At 46.7% G+C, this 17993-nt stretch overlaps 1 protein-coding gene across 1 annotated transcript in view; it reads right to left on the bottom strand.

The window, feature by feature from the left end:
* LOC130375980 (germ cell-specific gene 1-like protein) overlaps nt 1-10670 on the bottom strand; it is a 14415-nt gene extending 3745 nt beyond the window's left edge. The window contains exon 1 of the mRNA XM_056583162.1: nt 10468-10670. Coding sequence (XP_056439137.1) covers nt 10468-10663 — 196 coding nt within the window. The 5' untranslated portion in view covers nt 10664-10670. The remainder of the gene's footprint in view (nt 1-10467) is intronic.
* Nucleotides 10671-17993: the final 7323 nt, after the last annotated feature.

Raw genomic sequence — 17993 nt, 5'->3', positions numbered from 1 at the left:
GGGAGGGGTGGGGGGGGGAGGTGGTCTGTAATCTGCTGGTCGTTCATATTAATCCAGACAGAAGAACAAAGGGTCTTAAAGTCTTAAAGCCACGAGAGACTCTGGATTACAGATTGGGTCGCATATATCAGGATTAGGATTACAGCAGAAACACGCGCGCCGCTCATTCAGCCGCACAGCTTCAGGAACACACGGATCCTCAACCCAGCTGGGTTTACCAGTAGTCAAGGCTGATTAGTTAGTAGATTAGTTGGCTAGTTAGTTAGTGAACATGTTGTGTAGGACTGCAGTTAGTTAGTTACTTACTTTACCTGTGGTTTATATCTTGTGTTAGAAAGTTAGCTAGTTAGCTAGGTTGCCTGGTGTAAGACTTGTGTAAGTTAGTTAGTTAGTTAGCTGGTTAGCTATGTAATTTGTGGTGTAGGGCTGTGTGAGTTAGTTAGTTAGCTAGTTAGCTATGTTACCTGTGGTGTAGGGCTGGGTAAGTTAGTTAGTTAGCTAGTTAGCTATGTTACCTTTGGTGTAAGAGTTGTGTTAGTTAGCTAGTTAGGGGGGACCGCCTTCCATTCAGACATAACCCCACTCCGACATTGACGTCTAAAATGTCGTAGTGGAAACATGAACCGAATGTTTTTTGAAACATTTGAAACACTCCTGTTACGGAAACAGACGATCGCGTCGTCTGTTGCCAGGCAGGTTGACAAGATGTAAACAACTGATGACGTAGGCCGGTACAATTTTCGCCCCCGGTACAATTTTAACGTGACAGCGGCACTTCCATTGTTTTCAAACGTCCCACCACTCGGACAATTTCTGCTTTCATGGTCGTTCCGACATGAGGTCATTCATATAAGTTGCATTACCATTATCATTGTACTTTAATTAATGAATATGAATATTTCTTAGTTGCATGCACTGTAGTGTCCTGAAGTGACTGGAACAGTCCCGATTTTGAGTTGCGTGTCCCGAGTCCCAGCAAAAGCCTGTCGGGACGCTAAAATGTTCTGGTTTCCACCATCCACCATGAAATGTCCCGTTTTGTCCGCGATTACATAGCCAACGTGGTCTTATTATAGTCAGAATATTAACTAAAAAACACATTGAAAGATTAAAGCATCCAGCGTGTGATTCCAACAATGTAAGGGGCATCGCAACAGGGATAATCGCACAGTGGAAGGCTGCGCGATTTAATCTGCACAGTGGAAAGTGCTCGTCCACTGGGCGGACGAGCACTGGCCGGAGATGTTGGCTCCTTTCAGAAGCAGGGAGATTACAAAACAAAAATAAATGTATAATTTGCTGTGTGCTGCCTGGCACTAATGCTCCCGTTGAACTGATCTTTATTCCATCATGAACAATACTTGGACTGACGAGATGAACCGCAGCGTTCCCACCGTAAAGGCGTTGCTTATCACACGGGACAATTTTGATGACACCTGTCCGCAATTCCACAGCAGCAGACTCAGTCAGCAAACAATTCGATTTTGGAGCAAATTCACTCGTACAAATACGTGTAGGCTAATTTGGAGAGCATTTGTCTCTGTGTTGAGGTGATGTTTTTGGAGCTCTACGAGGTTGACGACTTACACACACACACACACACACACACACACACACACACACACACACACACACACACACACACACACACACACACACACACACACACACACACACACACACACACACACACACACACACACACACACACACACACACACAGATCCGGCCCACGAGGGAATATTTACTGGCCCTTTTAGTGGAAACCTATAGGTAAAAAGTAAAGTCGGGGATATTGCATAACAGTCTATGTTTAACGGATTTCCCTTCTATTCAACCCTGTCTCGTCAAAATTACGTTCCCAGAGAACTATTCGGCATTCTCAATTACGTTTGTCATAAAACGTATTTTGTCCGCGATTACGTTTTATTGAACGTATTGCAAATACGTTCGTCCTCAGCCTATTTTTTGCCATTCATTAACCTCTAGGATTATGTTTGGTTGAAACGTATCCCAGATAGGTTAAATGTCAACGTATAGCACATTATTGTCATTAAGGCATATCTTCCTTTCAGGGAACGTTTCATTTAACGTATTTTGTCTGAAAAACGTATCTTGGCTGTGGATACGTGTTATTGAACATATCGCAAATACGTTCGTTGTCAACCTATTTTTTGCCATTCATTTACCTCTAGGATTATGTTTGGTTGAAACGTATTCCAAATATGTTAAATGTCAACGTATAGCACATTATTGTCATTACGGCATATTTCCCTTTCGGGAAACGTTTCATTTAACGTTATTTTGTCCCTGATTACGTCTTATTGAACATATTGCAAATAGGTTCGTTCTCAACATTTTTGTTGTTATTTATTTAAGCTACCTCTTGGATTACAGGCTACATTTAATTGAAACGTATCCTTAATAGGCTACGTTAAATTTCGATAACACATTATTGTCAGCATATAGGCATAGGTCTACCTCTCGGGGAAGCGTACGTTTGATTGTAATGTTAATAGTCCAACGTTATATCAACATGTCACAAGAGGAGAAATTAGCTGCTGACGGGGTAACTGTAGGAGCGGGGGTTGCTTTGTTGATTTCTTTATCTAGGGCTATAGCTGTGGTCAAAGCGGGAAGTGTGCGTTGTCTGGGCGGCTGCCTGAACTGAGCTGCAGGAAATTATGTTCACACGTTTCTTCATTCATTCATGAAGGCTATACCGGTGAACGGTGACGTCAGACTCACGCCCACCTACAAACCAATCAATGTCCAGTATCAGCCTGTCCTCTCGGAAAATACGACCACGTTGGTTTGTTCCGCCAAAGATTACGACCCATTGGAATTTATCCAAAACGAGCGAACGAGGCCCTCTACATGTGCGGGGAACCCTTTCTCATCAAAATTACGTTCCCAGAGAACTATTCGGCATTCTCAATTACATTTGTCTAAAAAACGTTTTTTGTCCGTGATTACGTTTTATTGAACATATTGTAATGACCTCGCCGGTGACATAACGATGTCGAGTCATTAGTAATTGAAGGAACTTTTAATGGACCAAAACCAGGTCACTGAAACCCGTAACCAACGGCAGAAATCCCACCCAAAACAAAACCCGGTTACCCCGGCAACCCCCAACACGGTCTCATTCACGTGCAGGCCCCCACCCTCGTGTTCTTCCAAGGCCCTCCCCCAGCTGACCTAATGATTCGCCCTCACACTGATTGACAAGAAGAACATTGCAATACATGCACACAGAACAACTGGCATAACGGACAACGAAATACAATGCAACACATAACACACAAACAATTTAATTGTCCCAGGGTCGGTACAATATCGTAAATGCGAATTCGTTCTCAGCCTATTTTTGCCATTTATTTACCGTGTTACTATGGCAGAATAAAGAATAAAATCATGCATTATCATTCAACTTGAACATGTGTTTTTACAGTATAGAGTGGTGGAGAGGGATGACGTATGTTGGCAAACCCGGAAGTGAGCGTCGCCCTCGGTTCCCTTGACAAAAAGCCAACGGGTTTTCCATTGGATTTTGGATTATTGCAGAAAAATCCTCAACTCCTCAAAAACGGAAAATAAATAAATCAATAAAAATAACCGTGCTCCAAAGAACGAAGTGTAAACCAATGCATTCTGAATGGGAGTGTTTCTCCGATTTTTCCATGCTACACAACGAAATGTAAACCCATGCAAATAAAGACACTAATCTACTACTTTTGTAGGGAGGTATTCTATTTTTTTCAACGGGGCTGAATCCAGTCACTTGACCGTCATGGTTGCTATGGTGGTTGCTATCGACCGCCCCCTCTAATAACTCTAAAAACCACGCGGCAAAGGAGCTGCCGTCAATTGGGTTGTTTTTGTCGTAAACTAGGGTCCGATGGTTGAAAAATAGACAGTTATTCCAAGGTATCCTTAAAAGGCAGCTTGGATGTGTTTATTTTCTGCAGTTTAGACTTCTTCTATAACTTTTTTTTGAAAGCAAAACACCAAGCTCATTGATTTAACGAGGGAGGGTTATTTGAAACAATTTATTCAATAAATATTTGTGAGAGGTCATTCCTTCTCCTGATTTTACTTCCTATTTATGTCTAGGGTAAACCCCTACTGTCCACAAGCATCCCCCCCCCTCCCCATATGGATTTGGAGAATTGTTGCCACGTCCCAGTGGTGGAGGTATATATATGAAAGAGGGCATTCAATTATAGCCTACTACAATGATCAATTAGGAGGCCGAAGCCCTAAAGGAAGTGATGCAATAGGTGACTGAGTCGACAACATTTAAGTAAGCTGTATAGCGTCTCTTATATATCAAAGGGGGTCTCAAAGGACGCATACGCTTCAACCTGTGGCTCCAGCACTACAGGAAATGACTCAGCAAGTGCTCCATCTCGTTGCAACTCACCCAGCGGCTTGCTTGCAAGATTTTGGCCTGAAGTTCTTCCCAGACCTACACCCTAGCCATCCAACATGCATATCTGAGAATCAGGCCTCTCTTTAATAATGACAAAAAGTTATGAGAGAAACACACATTAACTTTTTGTTATCTCATAAGCGGCGTGGTGCCGGCTCCTTTTGACCTTTTGACCCCCGACTTCAAAAACGTGGCCACAGGCCAGCTGTGTCTACACACCTTTAGCCACGAATGTACACCTCCATCCCACAAAAAATGGGGACTAGAAACTAACCTCTGTCTTATGTACATTTACTGTACTGTTGGAGGTCACGCCCCTTTGCCGACCTTTTCGAGATAGCTAGGGATGCTAAAATGTTTACACACATTTCCCGGGGGCCCGTGAACGACATATCCGAGATTTGGAGTTCTAGCCCTTTTGTCATTTGGACAAAGCCCCTCAGAAGTGTAGCCTGCAAGACCTAATGGTTCAGAATGTGGTGGAAAAACAGTTTTTGAGATAGGAAGGTCCTACCGCCCTGAAATTGTAATACCTTATTCTAGGGCCTGACTGGGACCTCCACACCGAAACTTGGCCCGGTCGGACCCCGAGGGCAGGAAGGGGGGGCCTGCCCTCGGGGTCTGACCGGGCCAAGTTTCGGGCAGGAAGGGCCCCCCCTTCCTGCCCTCGGGGTCCGACCGGGCCAAGTTTCGGTGCGGAAGTCCCAGTTAGGCCCTAGAATAAGGTATTAAAATTTCAGGGCGGTAGGACCTTCCTATCTCAAAAACTGTTTTTCCACCACATTCTGAACCATTAGGTCTTGCAGGCTACGCTTCTGAGGGGCTTTGTCCAAATGACACTCCATTTGGGAAAACTTTTTTTCTTTAAGGGCTAGAACTCCAAATCTCGGATATGTCGTTCACGGGGCCCCGGGAAATGTGTGTAAACATTTTAGCATCCCTAGCTATCTCGAAAAGGCTGGAAAAGGGGCGTGACCTCCAACAGTACAGTCAATGTACATAAGACAGAGGTTAGTTTCTAGGCCCCATTTTTTGCGGGATGGAGGTGTACATTTGTGGCTTAATGTGTGTAGACAGCGCTGGCCTGTGGCCACCTCTTTGAAGTCTGGAGTCAAAAGGTCAAAAGGAGCCGGCACCACGCCGCTTATGAGATAACAAAAAGTGAATCTGTATTTCTCTCATTACATTTTGTCATTATTGAAGAGAGGCCTGATTCTCAGATATGCATATTGGACTGTTAGGGTATAGGTCTGGGAAGAACTTCAGGCAAAAATCTTGCAAGCGAGCCGCTGGGTGCAGGTGCAACGAGATGGAGCACTTGCTGAGCCTGGACTTTCATAATCTTTGCTCTGTGAATGTAAAGGATGTTTGGTCGGATGTTACGACGAAGAATCATAATGTGAATGGGAATATTCTATAAATCTCTTGATATCATCTTTCGTCTCAACACTTCTGCTGCAGCCACTTAAAGTCTCACTCCGAGAACCTTAAAATATGAATCAATCCATTAGAAGTATGAAAATATCTTCCCGATGGTGCAACTGAGCAAACAAGGTGTCCTTTGACATCTACGTTTCGAGACGATTGCAACAGTGCCACACATGATCATATTTGAATATGTTTCGGGGTAGTAATTAGCTGTCGATTTTGGAGGCCTTTATCAATAATGACCAGCTATAGATTTGCTTCCCGATGGAGATTTTTGACAAATTACATGTTAATTAGCATCTACACGTTAAGCTGAGTCCAATGAGATCAAGCTCGGCCTCTTGCTACACCGAGATCATGTCCTAGACCTAGGTGTACCATGTAAAATACATGTTACCATTAGGTAGAGTGTCGTTCTTGGTGTCATTGGACTCAGCTCAACGTGTAGATGCTAAATAACATGTCATTTGTGACTAATCTTTATCGGGAAGCAAATCAATAGCTGCTCAGTATTGATTAAGGCCTCCAATTTCGACAGCTAATTACTACCATTAAACATGTTCGAATATGCTCATGTGTGGCACCGTTGCAATCGCCTGGAAGCGTAGATGTTGACGGACACCTTGTTCGTCCTCTTACGCCACCGTGAAGATATTTACATGCTTCTGATTGACTAATGAATTGATTCAGCTATTCCCCCAGAAGTCTGGGGTCAAAAGGTCAAAAGGAGGCACCACGCCGGGGTGGAGCCAGATCTCGGGCAACAGCGCAGGGTTGCCAGGTCCTGCAAAAAACGTGCCCCCCACATACCGTTCAAAATCCACCCAAAATGTCCTAGAAGCATCCCAAATAAAAAATGATATTATTGGCCATTTTGGCCAACGTTTTGAAAGTAATACTATTTGAGGGAATATTTTTTTGTTGTTGTTTTAGCAGCGAAATGCACCGTGTGCGTGTGTGCGTGTGTGTGTGTGTGTGTGTGTGTCTGTGTCTGTGTGTGCGTGTGTGTGCTTGTGTGTGCTTGTGTGTGTGTGGGGGCGAATCATTAGGTCAGCTGGGGGAGGGCCTTGGAAGAACACGAGGGTGGGGGCCTGCACGTGAGTGAGACCGTGTTGGGGGTTGCCGGGGTAACCGGGGTTTGTTTTGGGTGGGATTTCTGCCGTTGGTTACGGGTTTCAGTGACCTGGTTTTGGTCCATTAAAAGTTCCTTCAATTACTTATGACTCGACATCGTTATGTCACCGGCGAGGTCATTACAATATGTTCAATAAAACGTAATCACGGACAAAAACGGACGTTTTTTAGACAAATGTAATTGAGAATGCCGAATAGTTCTCTGGGAACGTAATTTTGATGAGAAAGGGTTCCCCGCACATGTAGAGGGCCTCGTTCGCTCGTTTTGGATAAATTCCAATGGGTCGTAATCTTTGGCGGAACAAACCAACGTGGTCGTATTTTCCGAGAGGACAGGCTGATAGTGGACATTGATTGGTTTGTAGGTGGGCGTGAGTCTGACGTCACCGTTCACCGGTATAGCCTTCATGAATGAATGAAGAAACGTGTGAACATAATTTCCTGCAGCTCAGTTCAGGCAGCCGCCCAGACAACGCACACTTCCCGCTTTGACCACAGCTATAGCCCTAGATAAAGAAATCAACAAAGCAACCCCCGCTCCTACAGTTACCCCGTCAGCAGCTAATTTCTCCTCTTGTGACATGTTGATATAACGTTGGACTATTAACATTACAATCAAACGTACGCTTCCCCGAGAGGTAGACCTATGCCTATATGCTGACAATAATGTGTTATCGAAATTTAACGTAGCCTATTAAGGATACGTTTCAATTAAATGTAGCCTGTAATCCAAGAGGTAGCTTAAATAAATAACAACAAAAATGTTGAGAACGAACCTATTTGCAATATGTTCAATGAGACGTAATCAGGGACAAAATAACGTTAAATGAAACGTTTCCCGAAAGGGAAATATGCCGTAATGACAATAATGTGCTATACGTTGACATTTAACATATTTGGAATACGTTTCAACCAAACATAATCCTAGAGGTAAATGAATGGCAAAAAATAGGTTGACAACGAACGTATTTGCGATATGTTCAATAACACGTATCCACAGCCAAGATACGTTTTTCAGACAAAATACGTTAAATGAAACGTTCCCTGAAAGGAAGATATGCCTTAATGACAATAATGTGCTATACGTTGACATTTAACCTATCTGGGATACGTTTCAACCAAACATAATCCTAGAGGTTAATGAATGGCAAAAAATAGGCTGAGGACGAACGTATTTGCAATACGTTCAATAAAACGTAATCGCGGACAAAATACGTTTTATGACAAACGTAATTGAGAATGCCGAATAGTTCTCTGGGAACGTAATTTTGACGAGACAGGGTTGTTCTATTGGGCAAAAACTGTTGGTCTATTTTTATTGATCCCCTTCGAAAATTTGTTTGGAAAGGGGTGGGTCTGGGGCGGGCTATATTCTCGCCTTTCTTTTTTGTAAAGCTTATTGTATTGCCTTTGGGCCGATATGAAGTTACCTGCGTCCATTCCTTGATTGTTCTGACGCAACACTCCAAACAATTAATTTTGTTCTAATGTTCGTCCAATCCACTCCAATAGTGGTAAGTAAGTAAGTAAGTAACATTTATTTATAAAAGCACATTTAAAACAGTTTGCACTGACCAAAGTGCTGTACATAGTGCATTCAGCAGGCAAAGATGAAGGCAAAATAACACTAGAATAAAATACAACTAAAAGACATGAAACCGGACATCCACACACAACAAATGCAATAGTGCAGACTCTGCAGAGGTCAGATAGTTGATGGGGAGGGAAGGCAAGGTTGTACAGATGGGTTTTGAGCCTTGATTTAAAGGCATAAATGGAGGGGGCATCACGTATGTCGGGTGGCAGTTGGTTCCACAAGCGCGGAGCAGCTACAGCAAAGGCCCGGTCACCTTTTTGTTTCAGTCTGGAGCGGGGGATGTGTAGAAGACCCTTATTAGAGGATCTAAGGGACCTGGTGGCTGAGTGGGGGTGTAAAAGGTCTGATAAATATGATGGGGCCTGACCATTGATGGCTTTGAACACCATAAGAACAGTCTTGAAAATGATCCTTTGTTGTACTGGCAGCCAGTGAAGGGAAGCAAGAACGGGAGTGATATCCTCCCACTTTTTTGACCCGGTCAACAGTCTTGCTGCTGCATTTTGAACTATTTGGAGGCGTGATATGAGGGACTGAGGGAGACCACGGAAGAGGGAGTTACAGTAATCCAGCCGTGATGTTATGAAAGCATGGATGACCATTTCCAGATTGTGGTATGATAGGGAGTGCTTTATTTTAGAGATGGTTCTGAGCTGGTAGAAGCTGTTCTTCAGATTGTGGTATGATAGGGAGTGCTTTATTTTAGAGATGGTTCTGAGCTGGTAGAAGCTGTTCTTCAGATTGTGGTATGATAGGGAGTGCTTTATTTTAGAGATGGTTCTGAGCTGGTAGAAGCTGTTCTTCACGACGGAGGAGATTTGCTTATTAAAGCATAGCTCAGAATCAAAAGTAACGCCGAGGTTTCTAGCAGATGGTTTTAGGAATGAGGTTAGACTACCTAGGTCAGTGAAGATGGGTTTTTTGAATTTGGAGGGGTTAATGATGATAACTTCTGTTTTGCTATTGTTTAGTTGTTTAGTTGTTTAATTATCCCCCATCCAGTCATTTATCTCCTTGAGACACTCTAGGAGCGTCTGAAGGCAGTCCTGCATTGAGTTTAAATCCAACTCTAACGAATAAATGGTCCAGTTTTAAGTTTCATAGAATATTTATACATTCCCAGGGCATGTTTAATTAGATGCACGCCCGCCACTCGAAACACACTTGTATAATGCAGTCGTCAATTGATGGAATGGGTTATTTTATACATCATCGCAACTAAGATTTGGAATGAATCAAATAAATTAGGCTACAGATAAATAATACTGACATGGCTACTTTTTGGTTGAACACATTTGAACAAAATATTTATGATCCCCCAATGTTGACCTCTTGGCGTTACTGATTGATAGACTTTCGGAATGGCGGTACTGAAAGGTGTCGGGATGGGGGCATGTCGAAATGGCGGCATGTCGAAATGGCGGCATGTAACCCTAGTTAGGTATGTTACCTGTGATGTAGGGCAATGTTAGTTAGTTAGTTAGTTAGTTAGTTAGTTAGTTAGCAAGCTAGCTATGTTACCTGTGCTGTAGGGCTGTGTTAGTTAGTTAGCTAGTTAGCTATGTTACCGGTGGTGTAGGGCTGTTTTAGGTAGCTAGTTAGCTATGTTACCTGTGGTGTAGGGCTGTGTAAGTAGTTAGTTAGCTAGTTAGCTATGTTACCTGTGGTGTAGGGCTGTGTTAGTTAGTTAGCTATGTTACCTGGGGTGTAGGGCTGTGTTAGTTAGTTAGTTAGTTAGCTAGTTAGCTATGTTACCTGTGGTGTAGGGCTGTGTTAGTTAGTCAGTTAGTTAGCTAGTTAGATATGTTACCTGTGGTGTAGGGCTGTGTTAGTTAGTTAGTTAGTTAGTTAGTTAGCTAGTTAGATATGTTACCTGTGGTGTAGGGCTGGCTGATGTTCTGTCCACAGTTCTTCATCTTGACGGGGGACAGGCAGAGGGGCTTGACCACCTTGTGCGTCCCCTCGCACCAATAGGAGGTGCAGAAGGCCATGACGGACAGGGTGAGGGCCAATGAGGTGAGAGACAGAGACACCAGGGACCGCCCACGCCGGGACATGTTCTCAAGCATTGTGACGGCTGGGTGGGAGAGAGAGAGACACAGAGATGGAGATCAAGACAGAGAGAGGGAAGGAGAGAGAGAGACAGTGAGGGGAAGAGACAGAAAGAGGGGGAGAGAGGGAGAGGAATGATAGTGATGGGTAAAGGTCTTAGGGTGTATCCTTGGACAGCCTAGCAGGCTACAGCTTCAGCCAATCAGATCCATCAAATATCGCTCTCTGTCCCGTCATCATTAACCTTCAAGTCTCTTTGGAGTTCAGAGAAAACAAGAAGAGAAGGAACACAGCTCAAGGTCTAGTCTGGTAGAGCAGGGTTCTAGAGCAGGGTTCTAGAGCAGGCTTCTGGTAGAGCAGGGTTCCAGCGCGGTTCAAGCACGGTTCCCTGTCCATAGGACGCAGACTTCCTTGCCCAGTGGGTTGTCGATAGAAGCCTCAGAAGCTGTCCGTGCGCTCGCTCCTCCTCAGTGCGATGATGCCTTGGCGTTGCTGTGGCGATTATGCAGTCATTAAAAGGGGAAGTCCAGCGGTTTCCCTCCTGATCACAGATCAACGGCCACGCCTTAGCAAGGATTTCCCTCGCTAATTCATGGCCCAGGGTCGCGGGGTTAGCCTGCAGACCTCATGAACTCCCCCTCCTCCTCCTTCTGTGAACGTAGCATTAGCCTCCCCTCTCCCCCAGGACACCAATACCTCTAATAATCTCTGTCTTCGACAGCGTTTTTTAATCATGGGCAGTAATCCCTGGAGGGTTAGGTGGACGTCTGTAATCTGTGGGAGTGTTGACACACACAGTGACTGAGGACCTCAGAGAGGCCAGAGGGAGAATGAGGACCTCAGAGAGACTGAGGACCTCAGAGAGACCAGAGGGAGACTGAGGACCTCAGAGAGGCCAGAGGGGGACTGAGGACCTCAAAGAGGCCAGAGGGAGACTGAGGACCTTAGAGAGGCCAGAGGGAGACTGAGGACCTCAGAGAGACCAGAGGGGGACTGAGGACCTCAGAGAGGCCAGAGGGAGACTGAGGACCTCAGAGAGACCAGAGGGGGACTGAGGACCTCAGAGAGACCAGAGGGAGACTGAGGACCTCAGAGAGGCCAGAGGGGGACTGAGGACCTCAGAGAGGCCAGAGGGGGACTGAGGACCTCAGAGAGACCAGAGGGGGACTGAGGACCTCAGAGAGGCCAGAGGGGGACTGAGGACATCAGAGAGGCCAGAGGGAGACTGAGGACCTCAGAGAGGCCAGAGGGGGACTGAGGACCTCAGAGAGGCCAGAGGGGGACTGAGGACTTAAAGGTAGACAGAGACATGTGAGGACCTAAATAGAGAGCGTGAGTATGACCCTCAACTTCATCACCCTCACATTGGTTAGAACCTCACACTCTCACCAATCGTCTTCATCATCGCCATCGCTACAACTATGACATCATCATCTTCACCCTGGTGGTTACCACGGTAACCATCCATACCCCCGCACAGACGGATCTCCGGGAGGGCGACTTCATCAGAGTTTAATCTGGTTCCCCGTCGCCAAATCAACCGGCAGGCTCAGCGGTAATCCTGGGACGGGGTGCTAATCCACACGCTGCTCTGTCCATCCAGATGCCCCCCACACCTGGGTCATAATCCAGACACGCCCCCACACCTGGGTCGTAATCCAGACACGCTCCCACACCTGGGTCCTAATCCAGACACGCCCCCACACCTGGGTCCTAATCCAGACACGCCCCCACACCTGGATCATAATCCAGACACGCCCCCACACCTGGGTCGTAATCCAGACACGCCCCCACACCTGGCTCATAATCCAGACACACCCCCACACCTGGGTCATAGAGGCGTGGGGGCGTGACATGCTAAGTACCCCGACATGCTAAACATGCTAACATGAGAGTAAAGGGGGGGCTGGTTCAATGCTCTGTGGATTAAGGAGGTGGACGGCTGTTCAGGGTGAAGTACTCCTCATGGGAAAGCAGTCAACACATTGTAAGTGACCACTTTTGGAGTAGTTGTAAAATGCAACTATTTACGTGATATTTTCTGTGAATTACTGTTTTTCATATCCTTAATTTATCCATTAATGTTCTGACTTCTGCCGCCTTTCAACTTTTCAAAGAGGATTAAAGCAACAACATAAGACACCTTATGCATCTGTCGAGACTCTCTCATTTAGACACACACACACACACACACACACACACACAGTGAGATATACAGACAGGTTAGAGACACACACACACACACACACACAAACACACACACCTCGAGATATACAGACACACAGGGTAGAGACACACACACACACAGTGAGATATACAGAGAGGTTAGAGACACAAACACACACACACAAAGTGAGATATACAGACAGGTTAGAGACACACACACACACACACACACAAACACACACACACCGTGAGATATACAGACAGACAGGGTAGAGACACACACACCGTGAGATATACAGACAGGTTAGAGACACACAAACACACACCGTGAGATATACAGACAGACAGGGTAGAGACACACACACACACACAGTGAGATATACAGACAGACAGGGTAGAGACACACACACACACACACACACAAACACACACAGTGAGATATAGAGACAGACAGGGTAGAGACACACACACACACACACACACACACACACACACACACAGTGAGATATACAGACAGACAGGGTAGAGACACACACACACACACACAAACACACACAGTGAGATATACAGACAGACAGGGTAGAGACACACACACACACACACACAAACACACACAGTGAGATATACAGACAGACAGGGTAGAGACACACACACACACAGTGAGATATACAGACAGACAGGGTAGAGACACACACACACACAGTGAGATATACAGACAGACAGGGTAGAGACACACACACACACACAGTGAGATATACAGACAGACAGGGTAGAGACACACACACACACACAGTGAGATATACAGACAGACAGGGGGGTGGAAAGAAAGAAGAATACAGAAAGAGAGATCAACAGAGATGGTTTATCTCACTCACCTGGGCACCACTCACTCTTTGAATCCTGGGCTCTGAGGCGGTCTCCTTCACTCCCATAACCTTCCTCCGTCTCTCACTCCCTCACAACTTCTCACTCCGTCTAAATCACTCTCACTTTCTTGAGTTTTGATCCCAAACCCTGACGGAGTTTAATCCATAAATCAATCTGTCCCCTCTCTCCCTATACTCTCTTATCATCGGTGTTCACACACCCACGCACACAGACATGCATACGACGATACACACACACACACACACACACACACATACATGCATACGCACAGACACGCACACACACACGCCCGCACGCATACGCACAGACACACATGCACAAACACACATGTAGGCGCAGACACACACACTCTCTCTTTCCCCCCAACCCCTGTCTCTCTCTCTCTGTGGTTCTAGGTCTCTGCTGGGTCGTCCAGTGATTATACCCTCCCCCTCCTCCTATATCACCTCCCCCTCTTCCTCCCACTGCTCCTCCTCCTCCACCTCCTCCCCCTCCTCCTCCACCTCCTCCCCCTCCTCCCACTGCTCCTCCTCCCCTCCTCCTCCACCTCCTCCTCCTATATCATCTCCTGCTCCATGTCTCCTCCTCCTCCTATATCACCTCCCCCTCTATATCACCTCCTGCTCCTCCTCCTCCTATAGCACCACCTCCTCCTCCTCCTATATCACCTCCTCCTCCTCCTATATCACCTCCACCTCCTCCTATATCACCTCCTCCTCCTCCACTCCTCCTCCTATATCACCTCCTCCTCCTCCTATATCACCTCCTCCTCCCTCTATATCACCTCCTCCTCCTATATCACCTCCTCCTCCTCCACTCCTCCTCCTATATCACCTCCTTCTCCTCCTCCTCCTATATCACCTCCTCCTCCTCCTATATCACCTCCACCTCCTCCTATATCACCTCCTCCTCCTCCACTCCTCCTCCTATGTCACCTCCTCCTCCTCCTATATCACCTCCTCCTCCTCCTATATCACCTCCTCCTCCTATATCACCTCCTCCTCCTCCACTCCTCCTCCTATATCACCTCCTTCTCCTTCTATATCACCTCCTTCTCCTCCTCCCCCTATATCACCTCCCCCTCCTCCTCCTATATCACCTCCTCCTCCCTCCTCCTCCACTCCTCCTCCTATATCACCTCCTTCTCCTCCTCCTATATCACCTCCTCCTCCTATATCACCTCCTCCTCCTATATCCCCTCCTCCTCCTATATCACCTCCTCCTCCTCCCTCCGCCTCCACTCCTCCTCCTATATCCCCTCCTCCTCCTATATCACCTCCTCCTCCTATATCCCCTCCTCCTCCTATATCACCCCCTCCTCCTCCTATATCACCTCCTCCTCCTCCTATATCACCTCCTCCTCCTCCTCCTATATCACCTCCTCCTCCTCCTCCTCCTCCTATATCCCCTCCTCCTCCTATATCACCTCCTCCTCCTCCCTCCGCCTCCACTCCTCCTCCTATATCACCTCCTCCTCCTATATCCCCTCCTCCTCCTATATCACCTCCTCCTCCTCCTATATCCCCTCCTCCTCCTATATCCCCTCCTCCTCCTATATCACCCCCTCCTCCTCCTATATCACCTCCTCCTCCTCCTATATCACCCCCTCCTCCTCCTATATCGCCTCCTCCTCCTCCTATATCACCTCCCCCTCCTCCTCCTATATCCCCTCCTCCTCCTATATCACCTCCTCCTCCTATATCCCCTCCTCCTCCTATATCACCCCCTCCTCCTCCTATATCACCCCCTCCTCCTCCTATATCACCTCCTCCTCCTCCTATATCACCTCCTCCTCCTCCTACATCACCTTCTGCTCAGTGTGTGTTGATCATCAGATCAGCCAAACAAAAGGATGAAATGCATAATGATAAACCAATGTATAAGTAAACATAACCCTAACAGCTAACCCAATGTTTAACTAACTAACAGTTTAACCAACAATATAACTAACACTTTAAACTGAAACATACACTCAAACTCCTAGGACGCACTTACCCTCCTGGTCTCAGGGTCCTAATGGGGAAGTTGTTTAAAAGGTGATTTAGTATTTTTAGGCAGGAGGGTAAGAGTTCTTAGTGTTCCGCTGCTTGTGTCGACGCTGATAGTGTCAGTTCACCTTAAGCTAGAAACGATCTACAGTTCAGAAGGCTTCGGTCTACCAAGCCACTGGGCCACTTGAGGTGAACTCAGCAGATCTTGGATTAAGGTCGTCGTCCAATGAGACAAAACGGCGCCACTGGTGGTGAGGCAGAGACACTACACACACTCTTAGTAGTCCTACACACTAATCACTGATCACTATCTACTGAGCAGTGATCGTTCATCAATACTCCCTCCTCCCTGATCACTAATCGATAGTCAATACTCACTGATCAATACTCACTTATCACTTCCAGGCTTCATAAACACAGCAGCATTAGCTGCAGCTACATCTACATTGTAGCTAAAGCCCTTTTAACTTCTAGAACTCAATGTGTGAATGTGGATACATTCCAATTAGTTGATAGTGATTAGTAGCTGTTTTGATGTCATAGTGAAGGTGATTAGCAGCAGTTGTGATGCATTGGTGATAGTGATTAGTAGCTGTTGCGATGTCAAAGTGATCAAAACGCTTAATTTCGGGGAGGTTCGGACCTCAACCTCGGAGCAAAGTGCTTTGAACTCTGTTGGGTCTGAGTTCAACCTCGGAGGAAAGTGCTTTGAACTCTGTTGGGTCTGAGTTCAACCTCGGAGGAAAGTGCTTTGAACTCTGTTGGGTCTGAGTTCAACCTCGGAGGAAAGTGCTTTGAACTCTGTTGGGTCCGAGTTCAACCTCGGAGGAAAGTGCTTTGAACTCTGTTGGGTCTGAGTTCAACCTCGGAGGAAAGTGCTTTGAACTCTGTTGGGTCCGAGTTCAACCTCGGAGGAAAGTGCTTTGAACTCTGTTGGGTCTGAGTTCAACCTCGGAGGAAAGTGCTTTGAACTCTGTTGGGTCTGAGTTCAACCTCGGAGCAAAGGGCTTTGAACTCTGTTGGGTCTGAGTTCAACCTCGGAGGAAAGGGCTTTGAACTCTGTTGGATCTGAGTTTTCGAGCGGAAGTAGAGCCCGAGATCACGTCACAACAATGGCCGCCCGTTTCATTGGTAGACTAAAGGGAACTGGCAGCAAGCACTAATGGAGCGTTCCAGAGCCCATACAAACCTGTGGGACGTGGGACTTATCCTACCTCCAACTAAGAAAAGGGCACTGGAATACCTGTCGAAGTGGAACATCCCACCGTCGAAGTGGAACCTCCTACTATCGAACTGGGGGTGATCGACCTACCCCCACTTCACCAAGTAGGAGCTGGTACAGTTCAGGTAGGATAAGACCCACAGCCCATTGCTTTGGATGGGCTCTGGAACGCACCATTAGCACCCATTCTAACATTTGCATTACAATACATTATAGCTTACAATTACAAACATCACCTGATAAATTCTTGCTCATGTTCAACCATCGTAATCAGTTCTAATAACTGATTCAGCAAAGAAGCGCAGAGGTCCAAAATACGGGCATCCACACCTGTAGTTATGACGTCTAGTCTCACGAACGATCTGAGGGGCTTCTGAGGGGCGATCCTGAACACTCTTATTTCGGAAGAAGGGAAGGTTTACGTAAAGGCACGTAAGAGCTTCCGAACCTCCGAGCTGTTTTGAAGGCGGCATTAGTAACTGTTGTGATGAGAGTCAGACAGTGGTTTCAGATCTTTTTTTCATAGTGCGTTTATTAACAGAACAGTCACAACTTCAAATGCACAAACAAATTAAGGAATTTAACCGCCATTACAAAATAAATGAACACAGAGAGTTGCTGTAATATGAACGAAGCATATTTCAATGATGGCTGGATTATGAATAATGGCGAGTCTCTACATGTTGGAACAATGAGCCCCTTCTTCTACAGAGCGGGACTGTGAGACGCCGTTACACTACGGCCCAACGGCGGCAGACGGGCGGCAGCGGGGAGACGCCGTTACACTACGGCCCAACGGCGGCAGACGGTCGGCAGCGGGGAGACGCCGTTACACTACGGCCCAACGGCGGCAGACGGGCGGCAGCTGGGAGACGCCGTTACACTACGGCCCAACGGCGGCAGACGGGCGGCAGCGGGGAGACGCCGTTACACTACGGCCCAACGGCGGCAGACGGTCGGCAGACGGGCGGCAGACGGGCGGCAGACGGTCGGCAGACGGTCGGCAGACGGGCGGCAGCGGGGAGACGCCGTTACACTACGGCCCAACGGCGGCAGACGGGCGGCAGCGGGGAGACGCCG

This window comes from Gadus chalcogrammus, chromosome 22 (genome assembly GCF_026213295.1).
Source record: "Gadus chalcogrammus isolate NIFS_2021 chromosome 22, NIFS_Gcha_1.0, whole genome shotgun sequence".
Classification (NCBI taxonomy): Eukaryota; Metazoa; Chordata; class Actinopteri; order Gadiformes; family Gadidae; genus Gadus; species Gadus chalcogrammus.
The sequence above is the reverse complement of the archived record's forward strand: the minus strand, read 5'-3'. Positions and strand labels throughout refer to the sequence as shown.